The sequence below is a fragment of the Fusarium proliferatum genome, assembly GCF_900067095.1.
Source record: "Fusarium proliferatum ET1 genome assembly, contig: FPRO_scaffold007, whole genome shotgun sequence".
In the NCBI taxonomy this organism is placed as follows: domain Eukaryota; kingdom Fungi; phylum Ascomycota; class Sordariomycetes; order Hypocreales; family Nectriaceae; genus Fusarium; species Fusarium proliferatum.
The window spans coordinates 1180505-1200529 of record NW_022194796.1 but is presented as its reverse complement, the minus strand read 5'-3'; the positions used below and the strand labels follow the sequence as shown (position 1 = coordinate 1200529).

At 49.3% G+C, this 20025-nt stretch overlaps 8 protein-coding genes across 8 annotated transcripts; 6 read left to right on the top strand and 2 right to left on the bottom strand.

The window, feature by feature from the left end:
* Nucleotides 1–385: 385 nt before the first annotated feature.
* FPRO_07806 (putative alcohol dehydrogenase (FDH1)) lies at nt 386–1829 on the bottom strand (the record flags this gene model as incomplete). The annotated part of the gene is made up of 5 exons (XM_031234098.1): nt 386–618; nt 670–1307; nt 1364–1499; nt 1584–1713; nt 1812–1829. 5 exons carry the CDS (start codon nt 1827–1829, stop codon nt 386–388), a joined length of 1155 nt encoding a protein of 384 aa, XP_031083869.1.
* A 1282-nt stretch (nt 1830–3111) lies between these two features.
* Nucleotides 3112–6436, top strand: FPRO_07807 (uncharacterized protein; the record flags this gene model as incomplete). Its single annotated transcript, XM_031234097.1, has 2 exons — nt 3112–5496; nt 5543–6436. The coding sequence occupies 2 exons, from the start codon at nt 3112–3114 to the stop codon at nt 6434–6436; spliced, it is 3279 nt and encodes a 1092-aa protein (XP_031083868.1).
* Nucleotides 6437–6853: 417 nt separating this feature from the next.
* On the top strand, nt 6854–9417 carry FPRO_07808 (uncharacterized protein; the record flags this gene model as incomplete). Its single annotated transcript, XM_031234096.1, has 3 exons — nt 6854–6898; nt 6981–7837; nt 7890–9417. 3 exons carry the CDS (start codon nt 6854–6856, stop codon nt 9415–9417), a joined length of 2430 nt encoding a protein of 809 aa, XP_031083867.1.
* Nucleotides 9418–9894: 477 nt separating this feature from the next.
* Nucleotides 9895–11469, bottom strand: FPRO_07809 (uncharacterized protein; the record flags this gene model as incomplete). The annotated part of the gene is made up of 1 exon (XM_031234095.1): nt 9895–11469. The coding sequence occupies one exon, from the start codon at nt 11467–11469 to the stop codon at nt 9895–9897; it is 1575 nt and encodes a 524-aa protein (XP_031083866.1).
* Nucleotides 11470–12518: 1049 nt separating this feature from the next.
* Nucleotides 12519–12812, top strand: FPRO_07810 (uncharacterized protein; the record flags this gene model as incomplete). Its single annotated transcript, XM_031234093.1, has 1 exon — nt 12519–12812. One exon carries the CDS (start codon nt 12519–12521, stop codon nt 12810–12812), a length of 294 nt encoding a protein of 97 aa, XP_031083865.1.
* A 728-nt stretch (nt 12813–13540) lies between these two features.
* On the top strand, nt 13541–16143 carry FPRO_07811 (putative protein kinase family protein; the record flags this gene model as incomplete). The annotated part of the gene is made up of 7 exons (XM_031234092.1): nt 13541–13663; nt 13719–13856; nt 13912–14022; nt 14071–14204; nt 14280–14642; nt 14693–14987; nt 15034–16143. The coding sequence occupies 7 exons, from the start codon at nt 13541–13543 to the stop codon at nt 16141–16143; spliced, it is 2274 nt and encodes a 757-aa protein (XP_031083864.1).
* A 428-nt stretch (nt 16144–16571) lies between these two features.
* On the top strand, nt 16572–16835 carry FPRO_07812 (uncharacterized protein; the record flags this gene model as incomplete). The annotated part of the gene is made up of 1 exon (XM_031234091.1): nt 16572–16835. The coding sequence occupies one exon, from the start codon at nt 16572–16574 to the stop codon at nt 16833–16835; it is 264 nt and encodes an 87-aa protein (XP_031083863.1).
* A 2045-nt stretch (nt 16836–18880) lies between these two features.
* On the top strand, nt 18881–20014 carry FPRO_07813 (uncharacterized protein; the record flags this gene model as incomplete). Its single annotated transcript, XM_031234090.1, has 1 exon — nt 18881–20014. One exon carries the CDS (start codon nt 18881–18883, stop codon nt 20012–20014), a length of 1134 nt encoding a protein of 377 aa, XP_031083862.1.
* Between the last annotated feature and the right edge of the window lie 11 nt (nt 20015–20025).

Below are 20025 nucleotides of genomic sequence, written 5' to 3'. Positions count from 1 at the left end.
ATAACCTCACGATTACGAGGCCCTAGCAAACGCCTAAAGGACTTTGACCATAATTTACCAAAGCTTTATAAATAATTTAAGGATAACTTACTACGTAGTAGTTCAACTCGGTATCAAACTGGCAGACTTTTGACAGTGGTTGTTGGTTCTACCATCATGCAAGGTTGTAAGGCTTCATAAGACTCGTTCCTCGTACGCCGCGAATAGTGGTGGAGTGACAGGTACGCATCATATATAACACTGTATCAATCGCACAGGGCATTCTTTATCTATCAAGGTCCTCAAATTTGACACATAATAAGAGCGGTTTCTGGTGCAGAGAGAACAGTTTGCCATTTAACATAAATTTTTTTGATATCATTCATCTATACTACATTTTGGGTCATTAAATCTTAGGCTCAAGCTTTTGCATATCGACGACGGCACGGATACAGTCACCCTGCTTCATCGTCTCGAAGGCGTTGTTGATCTCGCCGAGAGTCTTGCGGTGGGTGATGAACTCGTCGACCTTGAGATCGCCCTTCTTGTAGTCGGCGACCAGGTCGTTCAGCTGAGAGCGGCCCTTAACACCACCGAATGCGCATCCTCGCCACACTCGGCCGGTAACAAGTTGGAATGCTTTCGAAAGTTAGTATCTTCGAATTCCAATGCTGTTAGGACTGAACTTACGTCGAGTGGAAATTTCCTGACCGGCGGCAGCAACACCGATGACAATGCTCTCACCCCAACCCTTGTGACAAGCCTCGAGGGCAGCACGCATGACACCGACGTTGCCAGTGCAGTCGAAGGTGTAGTCACAACCACCGTCAGTCATCTCAATGAGCTTGTCTTGGATGGATTGGTCACCGAGCTCGGTGGGGTTCACGAAGTGAGTAGCACCGAACTTGTCACCCCAGGCCTTCTTGGAGGGGTTGACATCAACAACAATGATCTTGCCAGCTTTACGGGCAGCGGCACCCTGGACGACTGAAAGACCGACACATCCAGCACCGAAGACGGCCACGTTGTCACCCTCCTGAACGTTGGCTGTAATGGTAGCAGCACCATATCCAGTGGTGATACCGCAGCCAAGCAGGCAGGTTCGGTCCATAGGAGCATCATGCTCGATGGCGACTACGGAGATGTCGGCGACGACGGTGTACTGAGAGAAGGTGGAAGTGCCCATGAAGTGAAGCAGATCCTTGCCCTTGCACTTGAATCGAGAGGTACCATCGGGCATCAGACCCTTGCCCTGAGTGGCTCGGATCTTGCCGCAGAGATTGGTCTTTCCTGACTTGCAGAACTTGCACTCCTTGCATTCGGGGGTGCTGTTCGGGAATACGTTAGCTTTTGCGAGATTGATGAAGGTATGAAAAATGCATACTAAAGGGCAACAACGTGGTCACCAGGCTTGACGTTGGTGACACCCTCACCAACGGACTCAACAATACCAGCACCCTCGTGTCCGAGGACAATGGGGAAAGCACCCTCAGGGTCCTTACCGGAGAGAGTGTAGGCATCTAAAATCACGTTAACACACTAATCTTGAGCAGATTTGCACGACTCAAGAGCTACGGGAGCTCGATGACATGGGTAGAGCATACCTGTGTGGCAAACACCAGTGTAGTAGACCTGGATACGGACCTCGTTGGCCTTGGGAGGAGCAACTTCAATGTCCTCAATGGACAGAGGCTTGCCGGCCTCCCAGGCGACGGCGGCCTTACAGGTGATGGTCTAGTGATGGCATCAGCGACGCGTCTTCATGATGGTTCTCGTTCAGGGCGGGGCACTGGGCATGATGAGGGGTAGTAAAGCTTGTGAAAGGCACATACCTTGCCCACGGTAGACATGTTTCTGTGTTACGAGGATGAAATTGACTGTCGATGAAGAAGGAAAGAAGTGAATAACAAGACAGACAAACCAATTTGAGGGGTAGATGAATCTTCAAGGGGAATCTGTTTATGTACGTAGAAACAGTAGGAAAACCGTCCGCACACTCAGATCCCGATCACCGAGCAACTCCGGTGGGCAACAACGTACCCCGCAATTGGAGCTCCAATCCACATTCACTAAGATAGGAAAAGAATCGCGGCTTCGGCCATGAGATTAATGTTCATTGGGCATATGACGCCCAATTTGACTCTCCTTACGTGAGAGCATTGTGCGGGGACATTGGCAGAGTATGCCAAGGTACTGCGCCATTGGTGTGAAGTGCTGAGATGGCATTGGCAGAGATAGCCAGACTGCCCCAAAGACGGAATACTCTTTCGGCAGATGAGACCGATCTGGCCGACGGTTAGGGAGAGAAGCCGCACCTGTGAGTCAGGACGAGAGCTCTTTGTGGCTTCACGGGGTCGGAAGACCTTCCGTTTGACGCCGTGCCCACTTGACGTGATCTTTGGCAAAAGGTTAAAGCGGCCTTGGTTCCGAACGCTCGGGAAGATGAAGATAAGAGATTACTGGTACTGCATTTCAGAATTTGGAAAGAAGCAATTCAGACCCTTCCAAAACTTCCATCAATCAAACAAGTTGGACCCACCTTCAGTGAAGCTCTCTCTTTACATTCTGCTTTTGTTATCGCTCATAATACCAAGAAAAACCACAGTTCGAAATGTGATCGAGCATTCGTGTTTTGTCTCGATATATGCTTAATGATTCCTCTTGATTTGCAAGAGCTCAAGTACTGCATGCAGCCTTTGTGGGCACAACATTCGACTAATTTGAAGTCTTACCAGTCCTACAGACATGCGACAAAGGAGCAGGAAAGTCAGCCTTCAATGAAACAAACATGACGGACCAGCTTTCACACTTTGCTGGAACGATAACTATTGGCTTGGTTGAGTTACTAGAGAAAGCCCATCCGATGTCATGTGCAGGGGTCGCGTCGGATAAACAACGGCTAGTGTTACCCATCGCGATAGCTCCAAAAAATATCCCAAGCGCGTTCAGCTCAAGCAAACAGGAGCTTGCAACTCAACACCGCTTTAACAATTTATATCCATTCCACCACTAAATACGATCATCCCATGCGAAAATAGCGCAAGCCAAATCGAGGGAGCGAAGAACCCAGATTAATTCACGCGCCGATAAGGCCTAGCCGAATTCGAAGGCAGAGGAGTTCTGTCTAGCATAATGTCATCTCGCTTTATTGTTCCGGACTCTAGTCCTCCAGCAAGCCCAGCGCCATCGACGCCAGACAAGAGCGGCCGCGGCACTGGTTTTTCGTTTCTTGCCGATAATCCTTCAACGACTCCAGCTGGACCACCTCCATCTTCAGTCGCTTCATTTACACCCGCCGGTGCCCCGTCTGATTCATACATGGGAAGCTCTTTCATGCGTGGCATGACTGATACAAAGCCTCTGAGCTTTGGCGTGTCCAACAATTCATCCTCTGGAAGAAATCTTTTTGGTCGCACAGGCGCCTCAAGCAACCCGCTTGGTCGATCCATTAGAGGACGACAGCCTTCAGGATTGAGTCGCCAATTCAGCGCAGCGGACGAGGAAGATGAGGATCTAGAGGAAGACCAAGATGCCGAAGGAGATGTGGAGCTTCCACCCCCACGAGGTAATCTTTTTCGCATGTCTGCTGCTCCAGACGAACGCCTCGAGGATGACGAAGTTGACGCCGAGATCGAACGCTATATCGACCAAGACATTGCCGGTGAGGAAGATGAGAGAGAAAGCTATGAGGAAGACGACCATGTTTTCGAGCGCGAAGAATCTGAAGAACCCGATATGTTCTTGAACATGAGACACGACGATCGACCCTATGGCCAGCCCATGATTGGCGATGAATCCGACCTCATGATGCTCAACACACCAGCCGCGACAAAACGAGTGCGCCAAGAAGCAGAAAGCATTTTCAGACAAACATCAGCCCATCTTGGCATGTCAGGGCGCCAGGAGGGTTTCCATTTTGCATCGATTGCCAAAAATCTTTACAGTCAGCACGAACATGCGCAAATTGTCGAACCCGCAGATATGATACTCGAAACCGAAGAGCTCGTATGTAGGCTATACGAAGAGGGAGTTGGACCTGAGGATGACGTTGAGAAGATGGACAATTCTTTGTCTAACATCACATTCCGCCTGATTGAACTATGGAAGAAGACTATGAATGGACTGCCACAACCAGAAGGAGAAGATTTTGCAACCATCGGTCCTGGTCTCAACAGTGACCCATTTGAGAAAGCCGCCTATGTCGCACAACTGATACTTCGAATGCACCACACTCGCTTCGGCACTAATACCGACGAGGAGAAGGCACCACCGCTGCCCGAAATCCTGTTCGACTGGATGCATAAGAACCATAACCTGTACCCTGATCAGGTGCGTGAGGTCAGCCGCTACATACCAAGCCCTGCATGCCACCCTCTATTCTGGCAGACTGTCCGATGCTCCTTGCTACGAGGGGATGTTGGCAGCGCATCCCATCTACTGAAAGAAGCTGGTTGGCAAAATGTTCGCCGAGGACCTAGAAGTGATTATGCGTACACGGGCAAAGCTCTTGAGAATGTCAGACGCTTTGCCGCAGCCACTAGCGAAGTCCTGGACCAGTGCCCAGGTACAAGATCAGAGTGGGACATCTGGAATAGCAACTGGACTCTTTTCCGAATTCAGGCTCGCGGATCTCTGAATCGAATGACCCTATTCGCCGAAGGAAGGGAACAGGATATCCAGGATTTGATGGACGATGAGTTTGCACCCCAACAACAATCACTATCCACCATGGCTCGGAAGGCCTCAAGTCAAATCCCTTGGGATATCTACGAGAACTTACAAACCGTGTATGGTATCGTTCTCGGTAACCATGAGGCCATCCTGGAAGTCGCCCAGGATTGGTGTGAAGCAACGATAGGCCTTTTTGGGTGGTGGGATGATGGGAATCAGCGGCATAAGGCCCTGAGACTTTCACAATCGCAGTTACTGCGGGCATCATCTCGCTTCGCTGGCTCCGAAGACTACTTCGATCGACTGGCAACTTCTTTTCACATGGTTGTGCAGTCAGATCTTAACCCTAATGTTTTAAACCCCGTCGAAGTTGCCGTAGCCTCCGCTTTTGAAGGAAACGTTAACGCGGTGCTGGGATTCCTGAGAATATGGTCATTGCCACTGGCATGTACTGTGGCAGAAGTCGCATCTCTAGGCGAATGGCTTCCCGCTCCTACCGGACCCAACCTGTTTCCTACCGATAGTCTGGATATGGACGATCTTGCGCTACTAGGCGTGACTCAGCCAGGACCTGATGAACTGGATGGTATCAAAGACACAACTCTTGTCCTGTATGCTAGGGAACTGGCAGGTATAGAGCAACTGTCAACAGAGCGTGATGGGTGGGAAATGGCCATACAGGTGTTGGGCCGGATGGATTCGCCCGAGAGATCAGAGGAGACAGTGGGCGAACTCCTTCGAGATCTCCTTGCTACGTTGAATGAGAACTCAGGACGGACCGTGGACAAGATTTGGACAATACTGAATGACCTTGGCATGATTAACTACGCCGAGGAAACCGCAGAGGTTAGTAATCTTGATTATAATGCTGAACTAAACTAACCCGAAGCAGACATTCGCAGAGATCCTTTCCAAGGAGTCTCATCGCTACGGCGAGGCTCTCTGGTACTATGCACTCTCACATCGTTCAGACAGGGTCCGGGAGGTGCTGAATCTACTAATGTGCTACTCGCTTGTCCAGTCCACAGTCTACCCCTCGGAGAAGGATCTAGACCAGGACCTCAAGGATCTATTACGAAAGCGAACTGAGACCCTTGAGAAACGGGCCAAGCAGGATCTTGAAGCAGCTCAACTGCTTGGCCGAATGCTCAGCGGTTACGCCACACTACGCAAGTTTTACGAGCTCCGCGATGCTGAGGACTTGGAGAATATTTCGCCTACAAAGGCCCTCAAATTGAAAAAGCAAGCGGCATCTGCATTAGTTGCTGTTATTTCCAGTTCCGACGACAACATCCGTGGTGGGCTTTACGACGAAACGCGGGATGCAGTAGTCAGCGAGGACTTCCTCCTGGCCCTGCTGGGAGAGGCCACTGTCTTTATTAAACAATCCCCAGCCATCGTCACACTCCCCCAGATCGATGTTCTGCTCAAAGCCATCGAGGATTTACAAACAGTTGGTGATCGAGTCTATTCGGCGTGCGACGATTTCTTCAATCTTGTATTGGCATCTGCCCAGGGACTGAAGGGCTCTACACCACAAGATCTAATGGCCAAATCAACAGCCTCTCTAGGCGGAAGCTTCATGATGACCGGAAGCTCCGTGTTGGTGAATCATCTGCACAAGTCGATCTCGGCGGGAACAAAGGTCAACAGAGGATGGGACTGGAGGAAGGGTTGGCTTGCAACAAGCAAGGGCGAAGACGTTCTTCGAAAACTTCGACTGGGATTGGCAAAGGACCTGGCGACACTGTGGCTGGAAGACGCAGATGGTGCCGTTGCCTACTAGAAGGCGTGTATTTGAACAAGAATGACTTTTTGATGCTTTGATACATGAGTCCGGATTGGCGAATGGAAGGCGCCTTTGGTAATACAAGACATGAGCGGAATGTACTATATGCCCCTATGTTCTCAGAATGGGCATTAGATCCAAACAATGATTTATAACCCCGACTTTTTGAACACATACCCGTCCTATTCCTAGGTTATACAGATGATATGGATGGGACCCATCTCCGCCGGTGTTCGGATGGCGGAGACCCCCACATCCCCGGACATCGGTTGTTAACGCCAATCGGCTCTTGTCAATTTACAATTGACCAAAAAATTCCGCCCCGACTTCGCCCCCACCACAAATTAAGGGAATAACATCTGTAACGAGAGGACCAAAAGAGTCATCTTTCATTGTTGCCGTGTATAGTCCAACATGGTTTCAATGGAGGTCGCCAGCCGCTCAGGCGGTGCCATGACGGTAAGCTACACCATTATATCCATTGAGAGCCTCTCCGCAGGAAAACATAGATGCACAAGCTGACCCTTCCACGCGGCAATAGCAACTCTTGCGACGTTCCGGTCCTAATGCCATTCGATCAACCACCGTTGTATCTAATAACACAAGGAGAAACTTCTCAAGCGCGAAGCCTCTTCCTCCTACCTACGAAAAGCTATACACCAAGTACACCGATGTCCGTCGAGTTCTCGGCAAGCAGCGCCTGACCCTCGCCGAGAAGATCCTCTACAGCCATCTCGACAACCCCGAGGACTCCTTGCTGAACAACACCGACAATGGACGAAACATCCGCGGGAAGGCCAATCTGCGCCTCAAGCCCGACCGTGTCAACATGCAGGATGCTTCTGCTCAGATGGCTATTCTTCAGTTCATGTCCTGCAACCTCGCCAAGCCTGCAATCCCTGCAAGCATTCACTGTGACCACTTGATTGTTGGCTCCAAGGGTGCTGAGGATGATTTGTCTGCTGGTATCCAGACTAACAAGGAGGTTTTTGACTTCCTTGAGTCTGCAGCGCGCAAGTACGGAATGGACTTTTGGCCTCCTGGCGCTGGTATCATCCACCAGACCGTTCTTGAGAACTATGCTCTTCCTGGATTGATGATGCTTGGTACCGACTCTCACAGCCCCAATGCTGGCGGCCTCTCTACAATAACCATTGGCGTCGGTGGTGCAGATGCTGTTGAGGCCCTTGTCGGTGCTCCATGGGAACTCAAGGCCCCCAAGATTTTGGGCGTGCAACTTGTCGGCAAGCTGAGCAACTGGGCTTCTCCCAAAGACGTCATTCTCCGGCTTGCTGGCCATCTCACAGTCCGTGGTGGCACTGGCTCTATCATTGAGTATTTTGGTGAAGGTGTCGAAAGCCTGAGCGCAACCGGCATGGCTACTATCTGCAACATGGGGTACGTTTGTTCTATAAACCAGGGTATCTGGGAAAATACTGACTTAATCCAGCGCCGAAGTCGGTGCCACAACCTCTATCTTTCCTTACACCAAGGCTTCGGCTAGGTACCTTGACTCGACCCGGCGATCTCAGGCCAACAAGAACATTGAAGCTCTGGAGACCTTTGCCAGCAACAGCTCCGACCCTGATGCTCGATGGCAATTCAAGGCCGATGAGGGCGCTGAATACGACGAACTCATCACCATCGATCTTTCGACTCTCGAACCTCACATTAATGGCCCTTTTACACCAGATCTGGCCACACCACTCTCCAAGTTCAAGGAAGTTGTGAAGGAACAGGACTGGCCCCAGGTTCTTTCTGCAGGTCTCATTGGTAGCTGCACCAACAGCTCTTACGAGGATATGACCCGTGTCGAGAGTTTGCTTAAGGATGCCAAGAAGGCTGGGCTAAAGCCTGCTGCCGACTTCTACATCACTCCCGGAAGTGAACAGATCCGCGCCACGCTTGAGCGCGATGGTACCCTTGAGACATTCCAGGAGGCCGGCGGAATTGTTCTCTCAAATGCCTGTGGTCCCTGTATTGGTCAGTGGAAGCGACAGGATGGCGTTGAGAAGGGCACAAGCAATGCTATCCTGACCTCGTATAACCGAAACTTCCGTGGCCGAAATGATGGTAATCCTGATACCATGAACTTTTTGGCCTCTCCCGAGATCGTCACCGCCATGGCCTTCGCCGGATCCACTACCTTCAACCCTGTGACCGATAGCATCAAGACACCTGATGGCAAGGACTTCATGTTCTCTCCTCCTCATGGTCTTGAGGGTCCCCAGACTCCTTTCGAGTCTGGCAACACCGAGCTTGGTGTACTATCCCAGGCCCCTGACCCTAACACCAAGATCGCCATCTCTCCCACTTCTGAGCGTCTGGCCTTCCTTGAGCCCTTTGCCCCTTTCCCCTCGTCTGATCTCTCTGGCCTCCGTGTTCTTGTCAAGGTCACAGGCAAATGTACGACAGATACCATCTCCGCAGCCGGCCCCTGGCTCAAGTACAAGGGCCATCTGCCTAACATTAGCACTAACACCCTCAACACCGCCATCAACAAGGAGACCGGTGAGGTCAACGCTGCCTACGACCTCGACGGCTCTAAGCACACTATCCCTGAGCTTGGCCAACTCTGGAAGGAACGTGGTCAAGAGTGGCTTGTCGTTGCTGAACACAACTATGGTGAGGGCTCAGCTCGTGAACACGCTGCCCTGCAGCCTCGCTACCTTGGTGCCCGTGTTGTTCTGACAAAATCGTTTGCCCGTATTCACGAGACCAACCTCAAGAAGCAGGGCGTTGTACCTCTGACCTTTGAGAACGAGGCTGACTATGATAAGATCGCCGCTGGCGACGAGGTTGCCACTGTCGGTCTGTATGAGATGCTCCAGAATGGTGGCAAGGGCGATGTTCAACTTCATGTCACTAAGGCCTCCGGTGAAGAGATCCTCATTCCCACTAAACACGCGGTTACCAAGGACCAGGCTGGTTTCATTCTTGCTGGCAGTGCTCTCAACCTGCTGTCTAAGGGCATATAAGACGAGCCGCTCCCTTTCTGAGCATTAGTAGATACAACTTTCGGGCCACAGGATAGGTTCCTCTTGCGATGCCCAAAAATGCCCGAGTTATGTGTTGGGCTGGAGAAAAAGGGCGTTTTTGGTCGGGGAAAAATGCCGAATGATAGATTGTTTATACCAGCAATACCAATTGTTTCTGTTCTCTAGCCACTCCTACGATTTACAAATGAACCACATGCATATATACGCTTTTTGTCATCAATTGATAATATACCTGTATTGCTTCTTAAAGAAATGGAAATTTCCTAATTGTGTAACTCCGAATTCGAACCCATGAACTCCTGTGGCATATATATACTTTTGGATTGTTGGAATCACTTGCCCTTCGTTGACAAGAACGAAGATGGCCGTTTGCCTAAGATGCACTAGTCAAAACCCAAGAAGACAGTCTCCTTGACTAGTTTGCAATGCACCGTCATCATATATCGTGTGAATTCATCAAGCGTTCAAGCTCTGAAAGTAACTCTCTGTCTCTTTGGTCTTGTTGTTGACATGTCGCTGACGCACAGTCGCCTTATCCTCGCATTCTCTGAACCAAGCGCAGGCTTTCAACCAAGCAGGATTACTCCGCACGTACTCAGGCAGTTCCTCCTCGGGCAAGTCACCGAAGTCAAGAATACGCTTGACACCCCGCGGTTCTGGTGGTATGTAGGGGGGAGTAGTCCCGTCTTGCTGAGCTTGTTTCATTTTCTGTTGCTTCTTCACCTCTAGAGCCTGTAACCAGCGTTGTCTCTCCACAACCTTGCCAAACCACTCTTTGCGTTTTGGACGCCCTCTGATTTCATCGCACTTCTGTCTATACCATGCACGGGATCGCTTATGCATGTGATGGATTGCTGGATTCACCGGAAGATAAAGTGGCTTTTGGTCGCCGTAAACTGGGCGGTACTTGACAATACGCGAAGATATAGTAACATGCGGGGGTGGTTGCAAACTCGACTGTCGATAAATGAGGGAGTCGAATGCCTCAGAATCGAACTCGACTAAAAGCCTCTTTTTGCGAGCTTCTGCTTTGGCACGGGAGGAGAGCGGCACAGGTTTGGCCGGCTTTGCTTCCTCGTCAATGTCACTAACATCGGCCATATTCACCTCATCATCGATTCCGGCGCTGAATTCAGGCAGGGAACCTTGAAAGTTCTGTTTCCTGACTGGGAGCTCTTTACTTGTCAGGGGAGCCGATCGCTTAGTGGGAGTTGATAAGAGCTTCGCCTTCGAACTCGTTCGTGTTTCTGGATAATGATGCTCCGAACTCTTCTGTGTATTGTCCTTCTTTGGCTTGGATGTCCGAGGAGAAGACCTAAATTTGACACCGTCTTCAGGAGTAAACTGCATATGATTCACAGGAGCGGTGGAAGGAACGGGTGACTGAGAGTCAAGGCCTAGGGAAGGCTCGGTCTTCTTAAACCCTTGGTTTGAAGGAGACCCTTCAGAAGCCGCTTGCGCCGTCCCAGCCAAGTGTTGACTGTCAGTTGCATCGACAAATTGCCCATTTTGACGCGTATCCATTTTGGGATTCTCCGTGGGGTGCGTTGCCGATCCAATATCTGAACAAGAACTCAGTTTTTTGGTGGCACGATCGAGGCCAAGTGGCTGGTTTATCACCTCCTCTGTCCCGGCTTGCAAGTCCATAGCCAATGGCGTCCTGATGTTCGTTACAGTATGCGAATTTACCTGGTTGGTAGAAGAGCCCTTATCAGCTTTCGCTAAATCTTGGGCTGCCTTAATCTGCGCGAACTCGGGTGTCGATGCAACGTGGCTGGTTCCGTTCTCTGGCCCGGATTGAAGGTTTCTGTCATTTGTATCAATGGATTTGTCTTGCACCAAAGACCAAGGAGGGGCATCTCGCTCATTTGTTTTTGGAGACTGTGTCACGGGAGCGCTGGTATCCGGACTAGAGGCGCCTTGGGATGGTGCATCATGCCTAGAAAAGTGCCGTGAAGGTGTAAACACGAATTTGCCTCGACCTCTTTTAGCAACAAAATTCCTGTTAGCGGGTCGGAAGCCCTTGGCCATATTCGTAGCAGAGGAATCTCTGCTGGCCGCAGTTGGCTCTAATGATGAGTGTTCATCACAGTAATGCCTGGAACTAAGCAGAATGATCCTTTCACAAGTGAGAACGGCACAAGTGCCGCCGACATGTGTGGAGGCAGTCATTCAGAACCTCGTTGATGGGCCAAAACGCAGAACTGATCCACCACACGCAGGCTTTTACGACTGGATTGAGTCATGAGGCGCGTAGATGAAGGATTACCTAGGTGTCATGTTAGCAATATGCGTTTAAATCAGCAATGCTGAGCAAGTATTGTATAAGAAGTCGAATCAGATCTTTTCAGTTTTGAATGGCCGTCAAGCTAGGCACCTCATCGGTTGGCACATAATCTTTTCTGACAGGTGTGTTGATTCAGTGAATCTGCTGTTTGTCGCGGCCTTTGGTCAAGATCCGTGGCGAAGACGAGGAAGAAGACTCCATTGTGCGACAATAGAAACTCTATGGCAACCGGCCCCAGCGCTCTACAAACAAGCTTAGAATGTAGGAGAGCAGTTACAGCTGAGGTGCAGTATGGAATGACAGGGTTGATTCAGGCAACAATGTTATTGACAGAGTCAGAAGAGAAGATGGCGCAACCAGAAGGGTTCCGTTCAGTCAGACCTTTTACCATAGGCATCATTTAACGAGCATAAAGTAAGACAGAGAAAACGAAATCGAAATATCTTACCGAGGTCTGAGACCACCCAGAGAAGAGTTCTGATGCCCTATCCGTGCGTTATGCTTGTTGTGCTAATCGAAAATACTGTGCAGTCGATGATTTGTATTATGTAGACGGAGGCGAAAGGACAGTGTTATACTGTAGGTAGAAAGAAGCAAAGGGAGCTAGGTCGCGTCCGAGACAGTTCCCCACGGCTGTCCTGTGTTGAAAGAGTAGGAGTGACTATGTGCGTTCTGAGCTTATGTATGGGTTGACGAGCCAGCCGACATCAGGTAGTAAAGGACAAATAGAGAATAGGATTAGGATCAGGGAAAGAATGGAAGAGATCTCCAGCCGCCAGAGGCAGAGAGGCGTATGACTGTGGTCGTTGGTTTCGCGCCTTTCATTGCGGGCTGGTCCTGTTGCTACTGGCTCGCTATTGGCCCAACCATTGATGACGATGAAGGATGGGATGCAGAGGCGCCGGGAAGACCTCCCTGGTGGGGAGGTTCCCGAGGTGAGTTGCCCCGAGCTGGAAGACTAATTCTTCCGCCCCGGCTGCCATGCCTACCAGTGGAGCCCCACAAGCCAACCAGGCCAACTTACACCCATGAGCGTGTCCAGCGAGATATCCTGCTCCGCCTGCCTGTTGACTCAAGGCATAGGTGATAAATAAACCGATTTATGCTTGTATTCATAGAAGCTCAGTGAAGACTAGGTTTTATTCAAGACTGCTAACTCTGCAGTTGGTGAGCATAAACGCACTGTAAAGATAAAAGATCAAGTCCAAACCCAATATCTCTTTCATCTTCTTTGTGATGCAAACAAGACGCCTCAAAATTCATTTATCCAGGTACTCAAGTACCGTGTTGATTTGCCTCAACTAATTGTTCTTCAGATTTTTTAACAAAACCACTCATCTTTGGTTTAGATAACTGTTCCAGCCCAAATATGTACCTAATCTGTATTCATGTCCAAGTCTTTTCGAGTTCGATGACAGGGGCTAGTTCCCTCTACAGTCCAGTCAGTGGCGAATTAATCAAACCTACCTGGATGTTAGCTCCCACGGAGTTACATATATACACCATGACCTATTCAAAGCCCGAACTTTCGTATGTTGCTGGCGCTCAGTATGTTCTGGGCTCTTACATGGTCAGATGGATTAGGTAACCCTGACACCCCTCCATCCCCTGTTAAATTTATCAGGCACTAGCGCGGGGGTCTTGAGCTCCCCGACATACAGCGCCAATAACCACGTTGCGACTCTGGAACCAATATATCATTCGTCTACATAGTACAAACAACAATATTTCCGACCTGTACATATGCCGATTCTCGACAAGTAGGGTGTTAAATGCTCAAGTCCCAGTACAAGTTCTAGACTTTGCGGCACTGGAATGAACTTTCTCAAATCTGCCGTGGCCTCGGCCATCGCGCAAGGCCCTCCCTTTCCATACAATTTTGGCGACAAGGTTGATATCGATGAGTCCATCTGGACCCTGTATAATGGTACCAGGAGGGTAAGCTCAACGTCGCAGAGCGTACAACGTGGACTTGCTGACAATCTTTGAATAGGAAGATGGTTCAAACTGCAGCATCTTTTCCTTTGATATCACCACCAACCGATCCCAACTCCCCCTAGCCAAGAATGCCCTAAAGAAGCTCCGAACACTACGGCACCCAGGCGTGATCAAACTTCTAGATGCGGTCGAGGTATCTACAAGACTGCCGGTCGGTTTAAGAGCATTCCGCTAATAGCATTTGACAGACGGAGACGTATATCTACATTGCGACCGAACGAGTAGTACCCCTACGATGGCACGTTCGAAGAAAGAGTCTCAGCCCTGAGACGATAAAATGGGGCTTGCATAGCGTTGCGGTACGGCTTGCTATGTTAGTCTTTTAATCGATATTAATGATGTTACAGCGCACCATAAAATTCATCAACGAAGACGCTTCCTCGATCCACGGCAACATCAAAGTTGGATCGATATATACTTCGGAGAGTGGCGAGTGGAAGCTCGGCGGCTTTGATGTTCTCAGCAGCCTCAAGGACGATGAGTCAATAATATATGCAAGAGGTCCCCATACAGGTACCCGTATAATCAGACTAACATATATATAGACATACGGTAGCTTGGTACCTGATGCGGGTCGATACTCTCCTCCAGAGTTGGCACGAGGCGGATGGGATGTTATCAAGAAGAATCCCCATACAGCAGTAGACGCATTTAATCTCGGAACATTGATCTTTGAAGTTTTCAACGGCGATTACAATGGAGCTGATCAGGCTGGCCAAACGAAGAGCATCCCCCCTTCAATGCAGTCCAGTTATAAGCGTCTGTGTAACGCGAACCCGAAGGCCCGAATCAGTGTGGGAGCTTTCCTTGATCAAGGCAACCGAAATGGCTCTTTTTTTGACAGTTCTCTCATTAAGCTGACCGAGGGTATCGATAATCTGGACATCAAGACGCCAGATGAACGAGAAGAGTTCCTTAGGTACATCTTCAGCTCCTTTTATACCTCCAAATTGCTAATCATTTGAACAGTGGACTGGACGAACTGAGCGATGACTTTCCAGAAGAGTTCTTCAAGCTAAAGGTTATGCCGGAGCTGATGAAGTCAGCTGAATTCGGTGGTGGTGGCCCTAGGGCTGTATCCGTAGTTCTCAAAATCGCATCTAAACTTCCCAAGGACGACTTCGATTCAAAGATTACACCCTTCATCATTCGCCTATTCGGAAATCCCGATCGAGCTATTCGAGTGTGCTTATTGGATAGCCTTCCTTTGATGATTGATCAGCTATCACAGAAGATCGTCAACGACAAGATCTTTCCACAATTGGTACAGTCTCTGTTACTCTACTTCAATGCAAGACTAACATATACAGATCACTGGCTTCACTGACGTAACACCGGTGGTACGAGAACAAACATTAAAGTCTGTTTTGGTCATCATCACTAAGCTCTCGGACCGCACGATCAATGGTGATCTCCTCAAACAACTTGCAAGAACCGCAAATGATGAGCAACCGGGCATTCGAACAAATACAACTATCTGCTTGGGAAAAATTGCAAAGCACTTGGGTACTTCGTCCCGCTCAAAGGTTCTCATTGCAGCCTTCACTAGATCACTCAGGGATCCATTTGTACATGCCCGGAATGCTTCCTTAATGGCCTTGGGTGCCACTGCGGAGTACTTCACTGATGAGGATAGCGCATGCAGGATCTTGCCCGTTATCTCTCCTGTCTTGATTGATAAGGAGAAGATTGTTCGCGACTCTGCTACTCGTACTATGGATATATACCTCCAAAAGATCAAAAAGGCAGCTTCTGCCATGCCTGAAAGCGTTTTGCCTCCTCCTCAGACGAATGATGGCTCAGCTCCACGGATGAGCACCCCACAGCCAAACGAAAACACCCCAGGTGGCTGGGCAGGCTGGGCAATCTCTTCCTTTACGAACAAAATCTCTGCGGCTGCAGGCGAAATTCACGCCGAATCAGACTCCCGTGCTGCTTCACCTGGACCCACGCCCTCACCCAGCTCCGAGCCAAAGAAGCCGGCAACGAGCACCGCCTCGTCACTTCACCGCCAAGCAGTCAAATCTCCTCCAGCAACACTCTCGCGAAACTCTTCACATACCGCAAGTGTGGTAGCCGACTCATTTTTACCTGCCGACGATGGTGACGATGCTGGAGACTCATGGGGAGATATGAACGATGACTTCGACAGTTTCGACTCTCCCGGCCAATCCTCCAAACAGTCTACGACAACGACTGCATCTGCTGCCGCTTTTGATGATGGCGAGCCTGACTTTGCTGGATGGTTGGCTGCCCAATCACAGAAAAAGCCCACCAAGGCTTTGCCAAAGGGTTTATCAAAATCAAGTGCAGCTAAGAAGCCCGCGGCTAAATCGGCTACGAAGCCAATTGCCGCGAAAAAGATCGATATGAAGCCGAAGGAAACAGATGACGATGATGGTTGGGGCGATGGCTGGTAATGATAGACTCGAGAGTCTATCAGTTTTGAGGAGTCGACACTTTTCATGAAATATCGCTTTGCAATAACCGCCACTCTTCGTTAGGGAGCATCAGGATACCATTCTCGAGCATACACTGGTATGTCGATTGTTGATTGAAGCCATTCATAATATTTTAGTTGGACACATATAGACACCGTCATCTAATAGCACTCATGATACTAGCTATAAGTGTTCGAGATTGAAAAATACATTTAATCCCTATTTTATGATGAGGGTCAATCGATATTCCGACTCCAGACCGAATACTGACCTCGGTGAGCATTGCGCCCCACTAAAATCGCTCACCTTGATTTTTATTTTTCCCCACCAGACCCAACAGTGTTCGACTATCTCGCGCCAACCTTCTTCCTGCGCAATCACCAGATTATATCTCAACGTCCCTCAAAATGGCTCAAGGCACAGTCAAAAAGCTCGGTCGAGCAACCCCAGCCAAGATCACACACTCAAAGCGACAAGCATCGAAGGTGCATAAACCCAAGAAGACAAAAGCAAGCGTCGACAAGGTGCACAAGAAATTCACAAGCGGCATGACGGCGCGCACTGAAGCGCTCCTCGGTGAGCGCGCAGGACATCTGGAATTGCTTGGACAAGGAAAGAAGAAGACGGATAAAAAGACGACTCAAAAGGGCGGCTCGAAGAAATTTGGTTAAGGATTATGTGATGATACCGAAGGCGGACGATGATCGAACTTTTTATGTCTAAACGAGTGACTGGGTTTCCCTCACAACTGCGCACCAATGACGGCCGCCATAGACAGGCACGACTAAATACGCGGGCTATCTCACTTAACGGACTTTTCGATGGGATATCTCCCAAGACTTTTCGAGCATTTTGCAACTCGGAATCCTGAAATTCATTCCTACCCGCACAATGGCTCTTTGTTTTTGGAGGACCAGTCACCGTCACTTTTTTGCTGCTGCTTCAAGGGCATGCCTAGGGGAAAGGACATATACCAAAGTCATCCTCTACCCTTCCACGAAGAGTGGTCGAGTGGTATCTACCTATAAACCTATGAATCTAAAATCCGCTCCTGAAAAACCTTCCTCCCTCGGCCACTCTTCGTTTTTGCTCGCGAGTTCGAATCCTGCAGCCTTGCTCTTTTTTTGCTATAGACTAAAGCCAGCAGCAAAGCTATTTACCAAATATATTTACTACTCAATCAAGGGCACCCAAGCACTATGTCCCCCTGTCTTTACAATATAAAGACAGAGCTTGGGCTCCTTCCAAAGCACACAATCATCCCTCCGATTCTGACTCTGATGGGGAAGGCGATAACTTGATTGATGTATACGAAGTGATCGATTTTACAGAAGATATACCGAAGAGCTTGCAGACAATGACGACCCAGAAGACGAAGTCAATGAATGGTGTCATCAAGTATCCGATAGGTAACCCGGCTCCTAGCAATCACAAAAGACCCAGGCCTCAGGGAGCAAGAAAATTTCAAGAACCCAAGCTTAGGTGTCAGAAACAACTAAAGTAGTCTAAAGGCTAGCAAGGCCTTACCTAAGTCTACCTAAGTCTTTTTGTTATTTAGGATAGAGGTCCTAAGTTTACCCACTCTTCAACTCGACAGTCGGCCCTATGCTGGAGAGAGGTGCAGAGATGAGCTACACAAGATACTGAAAAGCTTGTGGACAATAACAACCCAGAAAACTAAGTCACTGATGGTGCTACACAATACCGGGTAACCCGACTCCTGGAGATTACACAAGAGCCCCCTAAGGATATCACCCCTTTCCTTATGCCTGGTATCTCGCTGCCTGATATTAAAGCCGATCAACAGTTCTCTCAGTCAACGGTTATGTCTATGCTAGAGAGGGTGTGGAAATACACTATGGCACAAGAACTTTCTGATATTCGATTAAAAGACTTCAAATAGCGTGCCCTTTCCGCTGGGTTCTGGAAGCTGTTCGAACGTCTCGAAGTATCAGATATTACAAAACCCCTTTTCGGATCAATCGCACCCGAAGTTATGTCACTACTAGACCGCAGAGACCTTCAACCAGCTGGTCTCTTGGGTCTACCTCGAGTAGATGATCTTTTCTGTCTTTTGAGTGTATGCCTGAACACTGTCACTGGCAGCCTCGGAGAGGGTCGCGGAATCTACGTCGGGTCAAGCGCAGCATACAGAGTATACATCTGAATCACAGGTCGCGTACGCAACTACTTGATCAATGCTACGAAATCGTTCGAGTCGCTAAACAAGGGAGACAAACCTGAGCACTGCCGTCCCCTTATCCAACCTGGAATGTCTTTGAATTTCCGCAGGAATTGTTACAACAGTGCACCCAAGTATATCCAAGGGCTATGGCGAAGGAACTCGAAGTCAGCGGCGGTTAAGTGGGTCTAATGGACAACACCTGTAGCCTTGAGTGCAATGTTTTTGAGACTCCTTATTTTGTATGCATTTGCTATGAAAAACCAGAGTTTATAATTACTTGCCCCTGAGCCAGCAGGAGTACCAGTGTGATTTATTACTATTTATCCATACCCCGCACCTCTACTTCAACCTGAACTCTTCACCAGCACAACACTATATGCACGGTAACTTCAACCAGTAGACTTGAGAAATCATACTTTACGGCTTTGATAGCGATATTATTGCAAAGGTAAGCAAGCGCCGCGCGCTGCTTCTTGGTTATCTTGACTAACAATCGCCGGCCGGTCAGTATATCTACGCACGCGGTTCATGATGGCTGCTCCGATTGAGGTCGAGTCTGACGGCTCTGTCCGAGATCTCTTCAAGGATCCCCCGTTTGACCTTGAGAACGTCCGCTTTGGTGTCTCTGGCCAGGTCTCCGAGGGTGACCTCGATAAAGAAACTCTGGAGACACTCTACGAACAAATACTCCGGGCAATCTACGACAAGATTGGTGTCACTGACTGGTACCCCCCTGGACAACTTCCAAACTGTCATGAAGCCATTGTCACGCTTCTCATGAAGAATCATCGTCTGATTTGGACAGACTCTTTTACCAAGTTCACCGGCTACAGAGCTTGCGACAGACTGGCTAAAGACATCGCTGGAAAGGGCCAAGATCTCCCTGAAGACATCAAGAATCTTATCCCGTGCCCCTCTGCACCTGTCCTTTTGTCATATGTTGCTCTGGCCATTTTTCGAAAGCCACCTACGGGAAGTCCTGACAAGGACATCATTTCGATGTTCTGCACCAAAAAATTCCTCAAGTGGCTACGCCTCGCCATTCATATCTATGAGAGGAACCAATCCCGCCTCATGTACATCTCGGTTGACGACAACTACGACCTTGATGATGGGCGTCAGAGCGAATTTATTGAGCGCAGAGGGAAAAAATATCTTTGTGTTAAGAGCCACTCTGTCGATGACTCAGTCTTCCAGCGTGAGATTGACCAGTATTTTAACTCTGGCTGTTCTCTTGTGTCTGACGACTCTGACAACTCTGACTCCGGCTGGGCAGGCCTCAGTGATCACGGCAACCTCTCGGGCGATGAAATGGGTATTGACAGCCAGCACGTCACTTCCAATGAGTCGGTCCAGGACCTTGACTCTGGTCCCCAATCGGTGATCGAGGCAGACATACGAACCCTCATTGGAACCATCGCTGAGACTTCCGCGAAGATCGATGCTATGGAGGAGCGCCTCAATGAGACCATCGCTGAGATTCCCGCGAAGATCAATGCTTCTATACAGAATGGGGCGGAACTATACAAACAGGCAGTCCTCGGCGCCCTTCAAGAGTCCGACGTTTTCAAGACTGTCATCGAGAGAGCTGTCGCCAAATTGCAGCCACGCATCAGTCATTCAGTTGACGATGGTAACAATGCCTTGGATGAGGATACTCAGTAAGCCAGCTTCGC